Source organism: Mucor velutinosus, assembly GCF_035048745.1.
Source record: "Mucor velutinosus strain NIH1002 chromosome Unknown tig00001564, whole genome shotgun sequence".
NCBI classification, from domain to species: domain Eukaryota; kingdom Fungi; phylum Mucoromycota; class Mucoromycetes; order Mucorales; family Mucoraceae; genus Mucor; species Mucor velutinosus.
This window is the reverse complement of record NW_027041906.1, coordinates 4,428,949-4,448,483: the sequence shown is the minus strand read 5'-3', so window position 1 is coordinate 4,448,483 and position 19,535 is coordinate 4,428,949. Positions and strand designations below refer to the sequence as shown.

At 41.1% G+C, this 19,535-nt stretch overlaps 8 protein-coding genes across 8 annotated transcripts; 1 reads left to right on the top strand and 7 right to left on the bottom strand.

Moving 5' to 3' along the window:
• Positions 1-18: 18 nt before the first annotated feature.
• On the bottom strand, positions 19-1,269 carry ARF6 (ADP-ribosylation factor, Arf Arf6; the record flags this gene model as incomplete). Its single annotated transcript, XM_064830950.1, has 1 exon — positions 19-1,269. The coding sequence occupies one exon, from the start codon at positions 1,267-1,269 to the stop codon at positions 19-21; it is 1,251 nt and encodes a 416-aa protein (XP_064683452.1).
• A 2,466-nt stretch (positions 1,270-3,735) lies between these two features.
• Positions 3,736-4,762, bottom strand: ATC70_011763 (Protein kinase domain-containing protein; the record flags this gene model as incomplete). The annotated part of the gene is made up of 5 exons (XM_064830949.1): positions 3,736-3,968; positions 4,027-4,107; positions 4,175-4,277; positions 4,350-4,630; positions 4,684-4,762. The coding sequence occupies 5 exons, from the start codon at positions 4,760-4,762 to the stop codon at positions 3,736-3,738; spliced, it is 777 nt and encodes a 258-aa protein (XP_064683451.1).
• Positions 4,763-5,185: 423 nt separating this feature from the next.
• emi5 (Succinate dehydrogenase assembly factor 2 mitochondrial) lies at positions 5,186-6,221 on the bottom strand (the record flags this gene model as incomplete). Its single annotated transcript, XM_064830948.1, has 5 exons — positions 5,186-5,200; positions 5,264-5,470; positions 5,544-5,853; positions 6,075-6,147; positions 6,218-6,221. The coding sequence occupies 5 exons, from the start codon at positions 6,219-6,221 to the stop codon at positions 5,186-5,188; spliced, it is 609 nt and encodes a 202-aa protein (XP_064683450.1).
• A 532-nt stretch (positions 6,222-6,753) lies between these two features.
• ATC70_011761 (uncharacterized protein) lies at positions 6,754-8,463 on the bottom strand (the record flags this gene model as incomplete). Its single annotated transcript, XM_064830947.1, has 4 exons — positions 6,754-7,197; positions 7,262-7,663; positions 7,725-8,268; positions 8,327-8,463. 4 exons carry the CDS (start codon positions 8,461-8,463, stop codon positions 6,754-6,756), a joined length of 1,527 nt encoding a protein of 508 aa, XP_064683449.1.
• A 460-nt stretch (positions 8,464-8,923) lies between these two features.
• On the bottom strand, positions 8,924-10,025 carry ATC70_011760 (uncharacterized protein; the record flags this gene model as incomplete). Its single annotated transcript, XM_064830946.1, has 8 exons — positions 8,924-9,157; positions 9,234-9,309; positions 9,373-9,523; positions 9,586-9,608; positions 9,673-9,710; positions 9,774-9,833; positions 9,895-9,918; positions 9,981-10,025. 8 exons carry the CDS (start codon positions 10,023-10,025, stop codon positions 8,924-8,926), a joined length of 651 nt encoding a protein of 216 aa, XP_064683448.1.
• A 749-nt stretch (positions 10,026-10,774) lies between these two features.
• On the top strand, positions 10,775-12,090 carry SAC1_2 (Phosphoinositide phosphatase sac1; the record flags this gene model as incomplete). The annotated part of the gene is made up of 2 exons (XM_064830945.1): positions 10,775-10,814; positions 10,880-12,090. The coding sequence occupies 2 exons, from the start codon at positions 10,775-10,777 to the stop codon at positions 12,088-12,090; spliced, it is 1,251 nt and encodes a 416-aa protein (XP_064683447.1).
• Positions 12,091-12,321: 231 nt separating this feature from the next.
• FIG4 (phosphatidylinositol-3,5-bisphosphate 5-phosphatase) lies at positions 12,322-12,741 on the bottom strand (the record flags this gene model as incomplete). Its single annotated transcript, XM_064830944.1, has 1 exon — positions 12,322-12,741. The coding sequence occupies one exon, from the start codon at positions 12,739-12,741 to the stop codon at positions 12,322-12,324; it is 420 nt and encodes a 139-aa protein (XP_064683446.1).
• A 3,026-nt stretch (positions 12,742-15,767) lies between these two features.
• Positions 15,768-16,406, bottom strand: ATC70_011757 (14-3-3-like protein; the record flags this gene model as incomplete). Its single annotated transcript, XM_064830943.1, has 1 exon — positions 15,768-16,406. The coding sequence occupies one exon, from the start codon at positions 16,404-16,406 to the stop codon at positions 15,768-15,770; it is 639 nt and encodes a 212-aa protein (XP_064683445.1).
• Between the last annotated feature and the right edge of the window lie 3,129 nt (positions 16,407-19,535).

Below are 19,535 nucleotides of genomic sequence, written 5' to 3'. Positions count from 1 at the left end.
GTTTTTATTTCTCATCTATCATCTATCATTTGAAAATGCATTTTGATATCGTTGCTGTGCAAGCCGCCATTGCTTTTCTTTTCTTGTTTCCTGTTGGGTTGTTATAGTAGCCTGCTGTGATCCCAGACCAGTTCTTGACGACTGGCTCGCAGGTGCAATGGGCTCTAGAATGCCATCTTGACGTTTACCAAGACTTTGCCCCTCTTGCCAGCCCAACTTTTGGAGCATTTTGTTACCAATGCCCTGAACGGGTGTATGCACTGTCACTGGTGGTGCAGTAGTAGTAGTAGTAGTAGCAGCAGCAGATGCTTTGTATTGGTGGGTATCATAATCAACGTGGCTGCTGTCATCTTGCTTTTCAGGGACAAACTTTTCAGGCTTTGTCGTCTTTCTTCTGATATGCGCACGATCCACATAGCTTTGTGAAGTGTCGTCGTCCAGTGCGTACAACTTCTTTTGCCTCTTGATCCACTCTCGTCGGCTTGCCTCTAAATCCTCAATGTGGCCTTCTGGTTTCTGCTGTTGTTGCGCCTTGTCTTTTTTGCCTGATGTGGTGTCAATGTATTCGCTCGCTAAACAAGCCTGACAGGGCCAGCCCATATCATGCTGATGCACTTGCAAACTGGTGGATCCAATCCGAATGATATCTAAATGCCTTAGTTCGTATGGTAAACTGCTTTGCTTGGGTTCTGATAACCGCTTCCCGTTGACAAAGGTGCCATGCTGTGACCCATTATCAATCATGTAAAACGCCTTTTCCTTCTTGTCTAGAAACACCATGGCATGATATTTGCTCACAATCATCTCTGGTAATCGAAGCCTACTGTCCCAAGACCGATCACGCCCTATGCTGATTCCATTTTCATCCACGAGTATCACTTGTCCGCTTTGAAAATGAGGTGATGATTGTACAACGAGTCGTATGGATTGAGTGCTTTGTGGATGGCCTGCCCAGTAAGCGTCTGTTAATGGTACATACGACTGGCTCGCCTCGTCGTAGAAAGAGTACTGCTTGGTCACTGTGTCGAACCAAGAGTGTGTCTCTGAATCAAACATGTATCGATTGTTGTAAACAGTGTCATAGTCACCACACACCCAGTTTCCGTCAACATAGTACATGACAAGCCGTCTATCATGGATCACATAAACACCAGTGCTTTTATCGAATGTCCAGTCTTCTTGCGCTGCTTCTTTGCTTTGATTTGGCGGTGCTGATTCGTTAATGTAGCTGTCTAGTTCGGCTCCAAAATCATGTTCTTGGTTAGACATATTTGCATTTCATGACAAAAAAGAAAGCAAGTCTCGATTGTTTTAGCACTTGATATCGGGCCCAAAGTCCAAGCCCAGTTCGCAGTGGTGCATGTCAGGTTTAAAGGTCCAGATTCTTTACAGCTACAGTTGGTATGCTTCTGAGAGACTTTTTATAAATACATCGATATAGCCAGCTTGTACACGAGAGCTTTTGCATACGACGACCTCCTGATCATGCTTTGCTTATGTCCAGGCATCCGTCGTATATATCCACCAAGCCCTCGCTATTGCCTAGAGTCACTACATGCAGACATCTCAACACGACACAGCCAAGACTACCTCCAACATTTGCAATGCATCCTAAACCCCCCCCCCCCCCCCCCCCTCCCCCCGGAATTACCTATTTATTGTTTTGCGTAGAAAGCCTTCTTGCTAAAATACAGACGAGAACATCCTACTCGCTTAAGAGAAACCTTTGCTCATCAAGTAATTGAAACCAATAGATACAACATATCATAGGAAACATCGCGCAAGAAATTTGAAATCAACTTGCTGCAATATTTAAAGGGCTTTTCTCAATCCGGGACTTTGATCGTATCATCTGCCACAAAAGAGCTGTTGTTTGAGATAACGGCCAACTTTGATCAGTGTGCTAGCACATTTACAAAATCTGGAAGCGACGTTGAGCAACGCTCAGACAGCACGCACTACTACAGATGAATCAACGCTCAGCGCTTGATTTAAACACGTCTTTCAAAGAAACCGAGCATCAGGCATTTCAAAATCAAAACGAAAATAATCACGAGCAAGGATTTACAATGTATTCAGCGCATGTTGGATGGATTGCAGCATATCCCAATCAAGCTAGGATTCAGATTGTCGGACACAATCATGGGTACAGTACAAACTGGATGGTGTTTCTTTGCTTGTAACATATCTGGATACATTCAACTACATTGTTCCTTTGGAGCACTTGGAACTGGGAGACATTCCAGTGATGTATGATGTCAATGAAATACTTGCATATTAGAACAAAGTTCCTCAAGTCAAGGCAACTGATATCACAGCATCAAGGAAGAAAATGCAAGAGTTAGTGCTCTTGACAATGGAAAATACCAAACAGCTCAAGGGATTTGGTGCAAATATCAAAAACGAAAAAGACAAAGACTGGCTAATTGGATTGGATACACACTGTTGAGACGTTGAGATATGTTACCAGCAATTCAGTGAAAACACTACTGAATAGATCAGTTTACATGCCTCTCATCATCTGGAAGCCCAATCCACTAGCATTGGGTAATATGAGTTCTAACAGGTTTTACCGTAGCCAAGCAAAGGCGTAAAACGATAGTGTTCAAGCAGCAAATCTGGGTTTTCATTTCCATGGTTATTCATAAGCTTACCAGCAACATATCGCTTTGAAATCTGCATGAATCAGCTTTACCGAAATCAATGTGCCTCTTGTTCGAATTAAAAGTGGCACAGACTGCAGAACTGCCCTTCCAGAAGACTTCAGCTACCAAAGATGTGATTCATGCCGTGTAAATAAAAGCCATAAATCAATACATAACCAAATTGGACAGTTTTCAGGCCTTCATATCTTGACATGTAGACTTTTCTGAGCCACCGGAATAACGCCAAACAATTGTACTTGAGTAGTAGTAACATCCTGATACCTTTGCTCCATTTTTTGAACACTCAAAAAAACATGGCCAAAATTCGACCCAAAAGCATGAGGTATATCCCTCATGGTTTTCATCGAAAATTAAACGATCGTGTTTTTCACCTCGAAAATGAACACTTTTACTATGGTATATCTTGAATTAAAATGTTTCTCTCGATCCTAAGCAACCTCCGAAATTACTTTTATGAGGCTTTCCTATGCAAAATATGGCTATTTTCGCTAAAAACCTCATTTCAAATTTTATTAAATTGCTCGGTAAGTTCAGTCCAAGTATTTATTACAATTAGCACCATTGGAAGCGCCTTGAAAAGTGCTTCAAGAATGGGTTAGGAAGCATCAGATGATTATCACAATTTACATAGTCGAATATCATAAAATAAGTTTTAAAAGTCGAAAAAAAAAAAGACAAAATCTGTCCAATCGTGAACAGAAAAAATAGACGGAGTTTCAATTGATTTTAGCGGGTGGCGCTGCTGCTGGCTGGCCCAAATGCCCTTTCTGATAATGACAATGATGTGTTCATAGCCAGTGCCTACCCTACTACAGACTTGACATCAGAGAGTGTGTGGAGCAGCAATAAATGCTCACATCTGTATTTGATTGTATTTTAGCTTGTTATGTTTAATGTATTAGCAGGTATCAGCAATTGCATATTATTATTATTGTACAATCTAAAATATAGACATCTCTACAGTATAGTATAAGCTTATCCATGGATCTAAACTCGTTTCAACACTCTTGGACTAGTGTAAAAGATTTTCCATAGTGAATGTTACTCGTTCTTATTCAAAAGGAGCTTGCTAATCTCCCTGAGAAATTTCCTTCTTATGGTCGTTTTCTACCACACTTTCTGTTACCTCAATCGAGGTTACGGTAGCTTGATCGATGTGTGATTCTTCTGATGGCTCTTTCTTGGACACCATCTTTGCCTGATACCACTCGAAAATATAGTAAAGGGCCAAAATGCCGGTATCTAAGCAAGCAATAGCAATGTAATTCGCTAGATCCAACGAGTCTACGTCTTCCCCGAAAACTTGTAATAATGACAGATTTAGACATTTTGAAAATCCTGTTGTACAAGGCGTTTTTACCTAAACTAACAATGGAGAAAACCGATCCTGAGAAATCCATCGCAAGAAACAAATGAGAAATGCCAATCACTCTTCTCTCACCTAAAATATAGCCATTGTTTCGATTAGATTATCTTATCAGATGCTTCTTTGACGTCGGACAACTTACGAAAGATTTCATAGTATTGTGGTAGGAAGCCTCCAATGACAAAAATGACAGGCATGATGCCAAAGAACCGAACGCCATGTTCGTTGTTCACTTCCTGTGCTTTCTACAGTAACATGTGAGTCATTGGTAACAAGGTTTCGATAGGCGTGTAGCACACATGTGATGATGTTCTTACCTTGAACGCAAAAATCAGTCCAGCTTCTAAACCACCTACAAAGACACAGCTTGAAGCAAACCCGCAAAAGGTCTTTAGTTTGGACCATCCATGCTGATAGCGAAACTCTTGGGAGACACAAATACATGAGATGAATGTGAATATTTGAGGTTGGATCCACAGGCCTATAGCCACTCCAAGGCCAATGTTGTAGACGCCCATAAAGACACCTGCAAATGTCCAAATCAACATGGTCCATACTGACACACCGGTGGAAGTGCCTCGACGGTATGTTTTGTATGCTGATCACATGAATAGTAAATAAACAAGCCGACATGATCTGCAGCATGTATACCTTGAGGAGCCAATTGAAGCGACCAAAACACAAGGCCAAAGTAGCCACATACTTGTTCGACTAGATATCGATCTGTCATTTCAAAGCAAGAATAAATACGATGAGGAGAAGAAAGGGATACCAATCCTACAAAAAAAGATCTGAGGGCATTTTTTGTAATAAGCTTTCCAATCTCAGTTCATCTCCATTCATCTACAAGGCATGGTCTTAAATTTTTAACGCAACTCAAACGTCAACAAGCATCAAGATTGAGCATTGCTGTGTACTCTTGAAGAATTATGTGTCAGCGTTTGATGAAACAGCTCAACTCGATATCCTCTCACAGTAGCCGCCCTTGTATATAAAAATGTGTATATCAACACTATTATCATTATGAATGTTATTATTATTATTATTATTTTTTTTTTTTTTTTTTTTTTTACAGAAGTCGAGATTTTATTTAAAATTTTTATCCTCATGTACAAAAAACAAGTACAGAAAGAAAGACACAAGTCCAAAGTATTTAGTGCTTCTTGCTCTGTCAACACATGCATGTTAGTTATACAATTCATACAACCCGTAACCATGTCAGCATCTTTACCTTGATCTTACGGAGGTAGAACTCAAGTTCCTTACCCTCGAGGATGTAACCATCACAACGACCAGATTGACCAGGACGAGAAGCAATGACGGCGTAGAGACGACCGGCATTGAATTGATCGTTCAAAAGAGGATCGATGGCAGCAGTGGCAGCACGAGCAGCAATCTTCTTCTCAACGCTCTTGGACTTCTTCTCAGCGGTAGTTTCCTAAAGACATTGCATACAGCACATTAGGAAAACCTTATTCTCTCCTAAACCACACGGCAGCGTATATACTTACAGCAGCATCAGCAGACTTCTTACCGAGAGTGATAGCGTAGTGGGATTCGTACCATTGACGGAAAGGAGTGGCATCGATTTGGATGACGGCACCCTTAACGAGAGTGTTAGTACGGACCAACTCGTTGTTGGAGGCGTTGTAGACAACGGTCAAAGCACGAGTCTTGCGAGAGATACCCTCAGAACCCCAAGAGAAGTTACCAGACTCGAGACGAAGGGCACGACGCTTGAAGTTACCACCACGGACACGGACAAGATGAATACGCTTACCACCCAACTTGGTGTTGGCGGATTGACGACCCAACTCGAACCTAAAATGTTATAAGCATTTTAGTGATGTGTGCATCAAATTTTTTGAGCGGTGCATGTGAGAGGTCGAGATCAAATCACTTTGAGCTTTTCAAGGGTAGGGCTATGCTGAAGTGGCGTCTGTGTTGTTGCTGTGCATGTCGTCCATGTTGCATCCAAATCCATAAAATCGCTCCATATATCATTGACTCGACCCCTCTCACAACACCAAGGATTTACTTACTTTCTCTTCTTTCTGTATTGATCACGTCTAGCACCGGTGGCGCTGCGCTTGTGGCGAGAATCGCGGCTGATACCTATGTATTAACGATGGATTGATGAATACATGTTATGATATGTGATGGATGGATGTATATAGATCTTTACCCATATTATTTGCAGAGGAAGAACTTGAGAAATGCTAGACAGGATATTACTATTTACACTGTCGAAAAAAAGCCCAAGCAGCTCCGCAACATAGCGTCACAAGAAAGGGGGCTCTTGGATGACTGGTAGTCCGGCTATATGATAAGCAATCGCCCTTGACAGGATGAGCCTTCAGTGCCAGCCGACCCAAACTCAAATGCTCTTTTTGCCTACCTTTTCACCGGATGTAAACATAAAGTCCGGAAGCAGATCATGAAAATACAAAATGAAAACCATGATCTAAGCCGCCTTTTCATGTAAATGTCAGATGTTGGATCAACATTGCATTTCGATCCTGTTGAATTGAGCTTGTAGCTTGTCATTTGAATGCACAGAGCAAAGAACAAAGCACTGTGTGCAGGCTCATTATGACGACAGATGACGATCAGTTTACCTGTCCAACAATTTATTTTGATTTAGGGATCTCCACTGTTTAACAGTTGCAGAACCTTCAGCAATGGCTGTCTATTCTATATAATGTGTTTATTTGAATCAATCTATTCCGACACTGCTATTGTGGATACTTTCATGTTGTTGGGTATAACAGTAGCAGCTCTCTCTATATTTATGTATTTGATCTTTAATGGCACCTTCTCCTCAATGTCATGGAAAACGTGCGGGGGGCTATTAAAGTGCTCAAGTAACCTCAAGATGTCAGGATAGACCTTCTTTTCAAGCCCATGAGCCCATAAAAAGTCCATGTGTTCCCAGCCATCAATGCTCTTGATATAAGACAATGGAGGGAGATTGCTCTTGAGTATGTCAAAATCCACCAACGTATCTCCAGATCCATAAAAGATGGCAATGGGTGTTGTGATCTGCCTGGTGGGGAATTTGGGGGGCAAATGATCAATGACTGTATTCACAGTGCTCCAAGGTAGCATGCTAGGTGTTTCATCGTACATTTGAAATCTTCCAGAGCTGATGATTTGAAACCAGTGCTAAAGTGGATGGTGTTTAAAATGAGTATCGAGACAAACAAAATCAACATGCCTTCTAACTTACGACTATCGATTTTACACTGGTCATACTGAACAGATGCTGGTAGCTGACTAGCTTTTGGTCTCGGGACATATTGTTGCAATGCCACCCAAACAAGAAATGAACAGCGCCGTCAATCAGCTTGACAAAGATAGGAGGGCTGATGATTCGCTGCCAAAATATAACTGATTTCAAAAAGATTTTGCGACCAAGAAGACAGTAAATGATGGAAGGAGCTGCTTTCACAAAGCCATCCAAAAGGGGATGAGAAAATCCCTTTGGCGATGCAGCGGGAGCCATGGCAATGAAGAGATTTACCTTGTCATTCATGTCAGGATTGATTGAGAGGCAACCAAATGCTTGAGCAGTGCCCTGTGAGAAGCCAATGTAGGTCAGGTCAGGTGCACCCGTCTTTCTAAGGATATACTATTAACAGATCAACCATGTTAGCTTTCAAACTATATGTGCAATCCTGCAAGCTATTTACGTCGATGGTATCTGGCATATCAAACATGGCAAATTCATTAATTGAGAAATCCCAGAAATCGGCATTCTTTGGGTTTCTGCTCAGGTGAGACTGGCTGTATTTGTTTCCACGAGCATTTCCCATCCAAACATCATAGCCTCTTTCTGTGAGGTACAATGCGAGATTGCGGTTTTCTTTAATGTTGGAAATCCACACCTCAGACGTCAGGGTAAGGCCGTGATACAGCAGTACAACTGGCCTTCCTTGATAAGTGCTGTTTGTGTTCTTTTTGAATCTGTGCATTTGATTGATGATGGTAGCACCCTTTTTAAGGATTTCATCGGATGCATTGCTATTCATACGCCTTTGTGTTACACGCTGCTGCTGCTGCTCATCTGCTTGTTGCTTGATACGATGCAGGCATAGGAGATAGTGGTCGTGCGTTCTCACGAAATGTTCCTCATAATCGTAATTCCAGTAATTGATCATTTCCTCAAATGTGCTTGCAAACTCCAACGGACTCACTCGAGGACTCTTGACTGAATCAGACAGCCATGGAAACACACTATATGGATGCAAGATGAATATAAAAGGGCAACATCAATGACGATCAACATAGCTACAATCGAACAGCCGAATCTGCAGAGACAATGATGAACTTTGGCGTGAATGTCACAATGAGCCTGACGATGGATTCAGCCCAAAAGATGAGCACAGTGAATACCAAACTCGGTATAGAGGTCAATGGACGAATAAACATGGTTATTGAGAAGGAAAAAAAAAAAAAAAAAAAAAAGAATCAAATTGGGAATTTGGGCCCTTTTATAAAGCGAGATGTTTGTTTCAAAAAAAAAAAAAAAAAAAAAAAGTGACAATCGAGAGAATGGAGGGTTTCAATGGTGCATTAATGTCATACAAGGCTAATGTCTTCATCTCCCATCATCAGATCATTCGTTTGATTCGATCCAAGCCGCCGCACATGCTCATTCTAGTGTTCAATTCGTGAGGAAGTTGGTACTTTTTCTCGCAATTTAACAGAACAATAGGCCATTATTTCACTTTAATATTGATCTTCGGCATCATTGACAGCACCACACTATGAAATGTGTTACATGAAAACTAAAATTTTATTGTAAAGAGTCGTATGCTTTTTCAGTTGGAATAATTATGTCAAATGGTGTTGGTATATCATTTTTTTTTTTTTTTTTTTTGATGCTGATTTAAATATCCTTCTTTACTTCGGTCTTTCCACTCAAGCTTCTCTCCAATTTATTGTGCTCATCAGCCAATCTGTTGTATTCCACAGACTGTTGATTGGCTTGCTTCTTCAATGTCTCGAAATCAAGATTTTGACGCTTCAATTCCTTGATTTGGACGTTCAATACATCCACCTTCTTTTTGTAGTCATCTTCCATATCAATCAAACGTTGTTGACCCTTGGTGACCTCAGCAGTCTATTGTCAAAACAAGCATGAGCCGACAAAAAAATCATGCCACACTCGTTTTGCTTCCCCCCCCCCCTCAACTTACCTCGGTTTTTGCCTTCTTCAATTCCTCCTCACGTTGCAATAACTCCAATACAAGAGCACTGGTTCTCTCCAAAATCCTGTACGGTTGCCCGTCTTTTTAATATGCTGCAATATCAAATTCAAAAAACATCAATACTTACAAGGACAAGAAAAGTGTAAAGCCAGTGAGATAGAGGTTTCTTTGAGCGTAGAAGCGTTTGGCCTTGATGCTGGTCTCATAGCCATAGTCATGATGGTGGGACTTTTCACCTTCTACTTCGGACTCGATACGGCTGAGACGACTAATAGTGTCTGTGATATCGTAGTGCAGTCAGTATACATGGAACGAGTGCATTACGCGTTTACTAGATTACCAATAAAGAGAACAAAAATAAAGCTAACAGCAAAACAAAAAAACATGAGGTCACTGCACAATAATCTCGGTCTAGACACAAACTTACCCAAAGATAATCTTGAGAGCGTACATTGCTTTGGCCATCTATTCAACGTAGGCGGATGTTGGCTATCTCATCATCTTTGTTACAGAAAGTGTTGGTCTTACCATGGGAGAAGTGGAGGCGAATTTGAGCATAGCACGGCGCCAACGAGAGGGTAGAGGAAGCTATTTTGCGAGATATGAGATGGTGCGCTCAAGTATGACTAGCTTGCTCTACAACACTTACAACCAAAAGACCAAAGATGATCATCTACAAAAGAGATGGATTATTACACTTGAACATGAAAACAGTACGATCAGATTCGACCCTACCTCAGTGACCAGAATACCAAAAGTAAGTGCGTAATAAATAGCCATTGTGAAAAATAGTTGGAATATCAAAAAGAAAAAAGAAATTTCAATTTGAAAAAGGTAATTTTAAACATTTGGAGTTTCTTGGCGCAGGCTCAAACACATGAAAGCTTGGAAAGTGTAACTGCTTGTTTGTCTTCTCTACACACTCTCCCTTGAAACTCAGTTGAATATTTGTCACTATGGGATTCGCTTTGGATTATAGTTTTGAACAGATGCTTTTACAATCATTTCAAAAATGATGCCGATTGATCCCAAAAAATAAAGTCGTGCTCACGGTGTCATGAACTTGGTTTTTTTTTTAATTGTCGCTTAGAACTTCTGTGTCAATTTTACTTTTCTTCTTCCTATTTTACAGATATTGGGGTATGTGTCGAGAAATTTTCGGATGTCATTCGGAGATGTGGAAAGGCCAGCATAGTCAATAATAGCCAGACGTATATGTTTTTGTGTGTAATGGATGCGCTTCGTCAAATCTGTAATGCCTCCATTACAACCTTTGATGGCTGAAAGCAAGTGATCTGATACAGGGGAATCACGTTCCAAAATCGGTTCATTGGCAAAGCAGCACGGACTGACATGCACTTCCTCACACTTCATTCGATAATACAGCTTGTCAACCATGAGTTGCAGAAGTCGCGCTCTCGATGCATCATTTTCTTTGATTGGAGATTTTCTGGCGTAACCAATAGTGATAAAATCAACCTCGTCGATTCGACCAAGAATTCTCTCATCTCCTTGCGCACAATCCACAAATGTCGGCCGTATTTCGTGTTGCCATTCATTGTCTTTCTTGTGCGTTGTCTGGTCCACTTTGTGTCTTCCTCGCAACTTTGGTGGTGTTGGTCTCGTGGATATAGCTGATCAAAGCTTAGCTTTGCATCTTGTCTATTTGCAACGTTTGTTGCGTCCACCCTCTCCCAATGATTTTGTCTCCTCTTGGTTGGTGTATGCCTTTCAAGTTTACACTGGTCATAAGTCCATCTTGCCGTGGTTTTGTTTTCCTGGTCTTTACCAGTCTCGTGTGTCTTCTGTGCCTGTTCTAAAACATCTCGGAAAGATTCTGTTGAGATTGCCAAAGCTAGTTCCTTCCTCTGGTTGGTCTGCTAGGTGGTTTCTTGATCTTCCCTTGTGTTCTGTACTCAGTACTGTGCCTTCTGTTCGTCCTCCCCGTGATCCATCATCTCTTGATCCTCGTTTCTTGGTGTCGGATGTCTCTTTCTGGCAACCTGATCTAGGTATAGTCGATGGTGTCACCTCTCATCTTGCTTGGTCATCTCGTGTTTTGCGCCCTGTTTTTCTTGCTTTGAACCGTGATCGTGGTCCTGTCTCTCTGGTATTCCCGCCTGTCATGGATAGTAAGATAGTCTTGTCTCAAGCAGACTATTTTACTATGCCCCGTTCTGATGGTGCTACCTCTTGGATGCCAGATTGTACACATTGGACAGTCTCCAACTCGTCTCGTTCCGCTGCTCGGGTAGCTCGTCTCTCTCTTGGTGCTTTGCGAAGGTATTGGCACCCTGCAAAGGGTACCATTACCTCTCGTATGGGTCCACCCTTGAAGTTGCCTGCTCATTTGTTGCTGTCTCCTGCTTCGTGGCGTCTTTTCTGGTCCCTGGAAATGCCTGCAAAGGCTTTCACACCTTGGTGGCGATTGCTACATAACCGTGTCCCGCACCGCTCGTGGTGTCATAAGATTATGCCTACCAAAGTTCTGTCTCCTGCTTGTGCTCTTTGCGGTTTCTCTTCAGAGGACCTCTACCATTTCGTGGTGGGTTGCCATGTCAAGTCATTTTTCTGGCAGGATGTAGTCTCTCTGTTGTCACTTCAAGAGCTACTCCCCTCTGCTTCTTCTATTTGGTTGGCGCTGACTACCTTTTGTAGTGGTTCAGATTTGTTGGTGATCGATGAGGATGTTCTGATTGCTCTTGGTGCTGCTTACAGTACACTTTGGAAGTATCATTGGCGATGCGTCATAGACGAGGAGCCTTGGATAGCTTCTGCTGCTATCAATATGGTCCGTCAAGACCATGGTACTCTCTTTTCTTCTCTTCCTTTGGCAAGTGTTTAAGCTGACACCTTGGCCTTGCCTGTAGTTACTGTATAGACTATAACACTTTAATACAAAAAAAAGTCTTTCTTGTGCGTGGTCTCCAGATATTTGATTGACCTACCCAGTATTGCAGTCGGTCTATCGTACAGTATTGCTGAAGATTTGGGAAGAATTCTTCCATCAGTTCGTATTGGGTTTTCGGTTGTGATAAATTCATAATTGCAGCATTCAACGTTGGATGGATTATCACTAGTTGCTATCGACTTCCATTACGTGTATTAATCTATCCTTGCAAAATGGCGCAATATTTCCGCCTAATTTCCGTTTTTCTCCAGCAAGACCTTTACTACCGTGGTTATTTTTGTTGTCGTTGTTCACGTTTGTTGTATCATGGTCGTTGCCATTGCTACTGTTGTAAATATTGTCGCTTTTATAGTTATTGCTGTTGTTATTGTCACAGTTGTTTTTGTCGTTATCGTTATGGGTATGTTCGTTGTTGGTGCTGTTATTGTCTTTGTTATTATTGTCAACGTCAAAGTTAATTTGGCCATCATTACTATCGTCGCAGGAGAAAAAATCATTTGGCATAAGAGTTGGTGTTGATGGATATGTAATAAATGTGAACGGGTCTCGTTCAAAGACGTCCAGACCAATTGCTGTGGGCCTCATAGGATCTTGGTCACGAAAATGAATCGCAACAAGCCCGCATTTTTGAAGCTGCTTCTTTGCTCTTTGTCTGTTTTCGTTATTCAGTTTGTAACCTAGCACTAGACATCATGCTTGTCCCAATGTTAACATTGCTGTAATAATAAAAAGGATGAGCGAGTTACGTGTGAATGAAAGAATTGGCCAATAGGAAAACGAGACATGGTTTGAAGCAATGTTCCCTCATTCATTTATAACGACAAAGCCAATAACCATAACAACAACTATCATTAACAAGTTGTAATTCAGCAAACGGCCCAAATGGACCGATCTGTTTTAACAAATATTTTGGCAACTAAACATGGCACCTTAATACAATATAAACATGCATGTTGATGTATCATTTCGAAACCGGATCTCCAAATGCATAGAAACAATCAGTTCAAGCACAGATCACATCAGATCATAAACTTTGACATGAAACAGGATTCAGTTACGATCCGACTTATGGCATGTTCAGGATAATAGATTGGATCTATTATTCTACACCCAAATCAACCCATCTAATACCTTATCCTCACATTTAATACCTTAACCTCGCATCAAATCCCTCAATTCGAATAGTATGTAAACCCTCTTATTGCCAATGTAATAAACGATATTCTTTATCTGATTAATTTCATCCTCTTTCTTATAACTAATTTATTCTGATAAATCACATGGAAAGCATCTTCTATTTGATGTCCTGAATTGTTTCTGTTCTTTTGCAACAAGATTTGAGCTGCGAAGAGCTGATTTTCCATGGGCTGTTTTTTTTGTAATTTTGGGTCAACCCAAATGGGTCCAGTTTTCTATCAATGATAGCCTGAAAGATTTTTTTTTAACAAACAAAACTCTTTGGGATTATCAAATATTATTCGAGTTGTTTTCTTCGGCCCAAACATCCTTTAAATGGTTTCTATAAAAACCTTCACGCAATGGCTCGTCAGGGTCGCAACTACAGCTTTCTTCACTCCTGTGTGACTAATACACCCTTGGACATACAGCCTCGACATCCCAACCTGGTGCGTATTGTGCCATTGGCACGCTTGATTTTCACATAGGTATAATAACTATGGCTTCTTAAAGCTTTGGGAACAACGGGTAGATCAGGCACCATTGTACAATTGTAAAAAGACTCGCAATGCTTGAGAAAAGGCCAAGCCAGGGAATCTTTGAAAGCACTATGACTTGTGTTGTTGCCTTCCCTGAAGACTCAATATACACTGAATGCATTTGCCTCACAGATACCAAGGAGGAAACCAAAGTAACGCATCTCCCATCTTTCTGTCGAGATGATATCACGGTATGATATCTTGTTAACTCTTAAGTTGTTGGCGGCGTCAATGGAATCTGCCATCAAAATCAGAATTGTGTTACAATGCATTGGGTTATCATCAGGAGTTTCGGACTCACTAACAACTTCTGGCCGTTGGATAGTTACAGTATGGCCATCAGAATTCCTGAAGGACCCTTGATCATTGAGTCGAGCCTAGCAGTGCCGCAAGAGGACACAAACGCCTTTACCTTCTTTTCTCGATAAGCGCATATAAACATGCTGCCACCATCTGTGGTCTTCTCCATGGTATAATGGCTACCATAAGCGGGTTCCATTTGCTCAGCTACACCTGTTGTAGGCATTCCACGAGGCCAGTACCTTCTTTTTGCGACTTGCATGACTCCATACAGTCCAAGATTGGTCAGCATTGAAATCATGTCTGGAGACCCAAACCAGTAATCTGCAATCACAGTTCTGCCACTTCCAAACCATCATGACTTCACCAACCGCTTAATGATAGCTGTAGGCTTCTTCATGCCTGGGCCGTTGTCAAACTCTTTTGGCCATTGGGCTATTGACAGTATCCATCTGTAGGATGCAGTAGGAGTGATGATCTGCGAGTGTTTTAAACTCTTGGCCGATGGGATGGGGCTTTCGAGGCACCTTCTTCAGGTTTGGCATTCTTTCACCCAACTATTGATTCATTGACTCATCAATGACCAAGTACCTGCCAGGTATAACACATCTTGTCATATGTTCGTTGAACACCTTGATCGTCGATCAGCTTGCTTGCTTTCAATCGACGGGATTTCGAACGTATGCATACGCATGATTTCTTCGAATCTCTTGAACGGCATATACTGCTTGAAGTCAATGCTCATTGTAAAATGGCTGGAACCTTGCTTCCATTAAGCCTTACGATCAGAATGATGAACGACTATCATCACAGTAAGAAGAGCAAGCCACATCATATACTCATTGTAGCTGATGTCTCTCGAAGTTGCATTGACGGTTCTGGCATGGGTATTGGTATTACCAATTATATGATGGAGGTAGTCTTGCGGCAAGAAGAAGAAATGCTCCAATGGTGAAGCATAGCTTGGAGCATGATTGCCTGTAGCTTTCAGAGGAGAGTCTACTATCGACAAGCACTTCTCCATTAAACCAACCCTCTCTGGGAGTCAAATCAATTTCCTATTCTTCTGGTTATATAGCAGCGTCTAAACAATCGTCGAGCTCGTCGTTAATATTCTCAGGAACAGTAGGTTCTTCGGTACTAGGATTGTCAGTAGCAAGAGGTCCTACATTACACATAGAGGCTATAACCATCAGTCGCACGTCCAAGCTTTCTCTTTTTGATACGCTTTGGAACTCGCAAGCTAACATTAATTAAGCCATTTGCAAATATTGCACCTAAAATCGATGTTGCGTTTGCTTTCGCTGTAGACACTGTAACTATTGCAACGTGCCCTTGTCCATCTTGATAAAAAAAAATTGCCTACTCATTTTCAATATCTGTAAAATAGGAAGAAGGAAAGTAAAATTGACACGGAAATTCTAAGCGACAATTAAAAATAAACCAAGTTCATGACACCGTGAGCACGACTCTATTTTTTGGGATCATTCGACATCATTGTTGAATGCACAAATTTTTTTTTTTTTGCACGGCATTGAACTCATAATCAGCAACTTTACTTTTTGAAATGATTTTATTACAGAGAAAAAAAAAAGATTATTCAATATTGATTTGCTTGGCTTGATCTTGAGCAGTCTTTGGAATGACAACTTTGAGGACGCCATTATCAAAGGATGCCTTGATGCTTTCACTATTGATGGGTGTAGGGAATGCAAATGATCTTGTAAACGAGCCAGAGACTCGTTCCTTGACCCACCATTGAGGACTATTTTCAGTTGGCTTAGCTACTTCTGATGAGGCCCTTTGTGTCAGTTGTTTCTCCTCATTGGCAGCAGAGGCATCTGGCGTACTCTCAGATGCTGTGGCGGTTGTGCCAGCACCCTCTGTGGATGCAGTGGCATTCACCTCTTCAGTAGCAGTAGATGGCTTGATTTCCTTTGACTCGTTCACAGTACCCGACAAAACCAACGTACGACTATCCGCTAATTCAATCTTGATGTTGTCCTTGTTATAGCCAGGTAATTCAGCGCTCAATTCGTACGATTCAGGAGTTTCCACCATGTCTGTTGCAGGATAACGGAACAGGCTGCCAGCGGTAGTGTTACCATTGAATAAGGAGGCGGGGCTTCCCAACAAGGAACGGCGGGCTGTATTGTAAAGTGGCTGATCAAAGGCAGCCATTGCACGTTGCATATCACGAAGTGCGTCAGAGAATACACGTTGAGTAAGAGACATTGTTATAATAAATAATTGATGTGATGAAGAAATATGGGCTTGGTCAATGGGAGAGTAGGTGGCTCTTTTATATGTTTTTTGAGTCGGATGAGGGAATCATCTGAAATAAATCATTTCCTTTTTCGAGTGCCTTCGTTCGCCTTGTAGAATATGCTCGAAAATTTCATGCAATGAATGTGTATGGCTCTCTGGATTCCTAAACTTTCCATACGCTCCAATCAGTGTTTGAAATAGTAAATGAGCTGGAAGCTTCTGGTTATTTTGAGTCAAACACTGACACTGTGGATCAAGATGTTTCGGCTATGAACGGACGATGCGAAATATCTAGCATGTTGTAGAAAATGGTGTCACATTTACGTATTATGCGTTGCCATTAAAGCCCCAACTCTTTTTGAATAGGCTTTATGATGTACCCCTCGTATGCCAGTCCGAAAGCAGCGTAGCGTTCAAGCCATATGTCTCGACCTTCATGTCACGATGCACCTTTTAAAAGGATTGCGAACCATCATTATTCGTAAACAGCTCAGTTTTGGAGTCTACACGAGGCTTGCAGCACTATTCTTTTTTTTTTTTTTTTTTTTTTACGAAATGCTCTGTGATGCGTCTACTGTGATGGTTCTTGAGCATCCCATAGCATATGGTGATTTCCACTCCTTGACTATATATTTCAGCAAGGGAATTCTCCGTAACTGTGGATCTGGCTCCTTTTGAGTGCTCCACGCCTATATCAATGAGAAAGTTCATATACAGGTAGACAGCACATTGACATTGCATATCTTATCAAAATACTGCTACTTTCATGTTGACCCTCTACTTACACATGAAAACTCTTCATATTATCTGTGGATCTGATTCTTATGTGATGTTCTACATCCATATACGCGTAGATACTTCATATATGGGCAAGCAGTATACTGGTATTTCTCCTTTTTAGTCTTTAGTATCCCTAATACAGCAAAAACTAGGTAGATTGAAGCCGTGATTTTTCGCGTTCAAAGTCGTTTTAGATGGTCAGAATAGCTCCAAACAATTGCTCTCATCTGGCAGTTACTTTCTGATACCTTTGCTCAACTTTTTGGGGATCAAAAAAAATATGGATGAAATTCGACCAAAAAGCATGAGGTATCCCTCATGGTTTTCATTGAAAATCAAACAATCGCATTTTTCACCTTGATAAAGAAGAGTTTTACTTTAGTATATCTTGAATCAAAATGTTTCTATTGATCTAACGTATCCCCTGAAATCATCTTTGTGGGACCTTGATATGTAAAATTTCGACTTTTTGGCCAGAAACCTCTTTTCCTATTTTCACAAATTGCTCAATAAGTTTACTCAAAACATTTATCTTACTTGGTGCCATTGGATGCGCCTTGAAAAGCGCTTCAAGAATGTATTAGGAAGCATGGTATGATCATCACACTTCATATAGTCGAATCTTGCAAAATGAATTAATTGAGTCGAAAGGACACTCAATTTGACCAATCCTGAACACAAAAGTGGTTGTCGGAGATTCAAAATAACATATGCTGCATTATCGTAAACGTAATTGATGTCTTGGACGTAATAAGAGGGTACTGCAAATGGAAAGGTGCTGTAACTCGACTTGGCCACTGTCTTCTGTTACGTCTGTTCAATTTGTGGGGCTCAAACGTTTAATTTAACAATCCAAAGCTGCATCTGGTACAAGTGCAAGCGTGTCATCCTACTCAAATGGCATGTACTACATCAAATGTGAGCTTTATGTTGCTTTTAAATTTATGTAGAGAACGTGCATGTACGTTACGAAAACACAGATGTAAACCTTTCAAATAGTTCTTTAGTGATTGATATCGCATTCAAAACGAGCATTGGGATCCTGACTCATGCCATTGATCTGAATTTTCATTCATAGATTTGGGCATGTGTATTTGATAGGTCAGACCGAGATTCATCCAACATGTGCATCAACGCTGTGTGGATAATTGGATCAGATATCTGGCTACTATCTTGCTGGTGTTGAAGCATATACTATCTATTTCTCTTTCGCCATGTTGCAAAGCACGCTGTTTCAGATTTTGCGTATACTTTTAATTTGATTATGGTTTCATTGCTCTACAAGCTGCCTGCCGAAAATTTTGGGAGGTGCGCACACATTCTCGATCATACATCTGTATAAGCGACATTGCTGCCAATTATCAGTACTTGGTCTTAGAGCCGTTCTCTGTCATCCTCTGCCATGACATAACTGTTTGAGCCTGGTTCTCCAGCAATACTCAACTTCAAGACAATGCATAGTTTCTGTAATTTTCAAGCTTTAATCAAATCTGTGATTGGGCTAATTATATATAAAAGCTGCCATAAATCAGGTTTATGGCAATGCCGTCTTTTTCCATCTGCTTTTTATACCCTAATCATGTCTGTCGAGTACGTTGACAGCAGAGATTTGGTTGTTGACTTTCAATCATGTTGGAGACACAAAGCAGCTGGTTCAGTGGCGTCTCGTTTGCAAAGCCTGGAATCCGCTCGTTGTTTGGTCAAGGCTTACACTTCAATAACGCTAATACTGTCACTAGACTCTACAATCATTTGGCTGACCAGCCCTTCTTGGGACGATGTATTACGAACATGTATTTCAAAGACGTTGACATGATTTTTGAAAGATTCAGTTTCTGCAGCCTCTTTCCAGTTGTCTGGATGAATTTGGCTATCTGTCATTAACTTTGCTTGAAAAAAATATCGATAGTTTGGTTATATTTGACAGCACCCTCAAAAGATACCATCACCTGCTGGATCTCACTCTTGGCGTCAGAGATTTCCACGACAATGCATGGCTGGAAAAAAGACGAATCGAACGAGTGGATGGTGCAGCATGGCAAGAAATGCCTCAATGCATGTAAACTGCACGTACTCTACAGACAGAGCCCTCACATTGTTGGATATGTCTTAAATGCTCGCAAAATAGCACTCTAAATACATGAATCAGACGAGACTATCGAGCGCTGTATAGATGCAGTCTGTCATGCCGGCATATCAGATTGGGAGGTTGACCATCTGATAGTACTCTTGGATCTTTTAGATGCGATAAAAAACGAAAAAGAATACATCAGAAATTGGCAGAGTCAAGTCTCAAGATATCAATTGTACGGTACT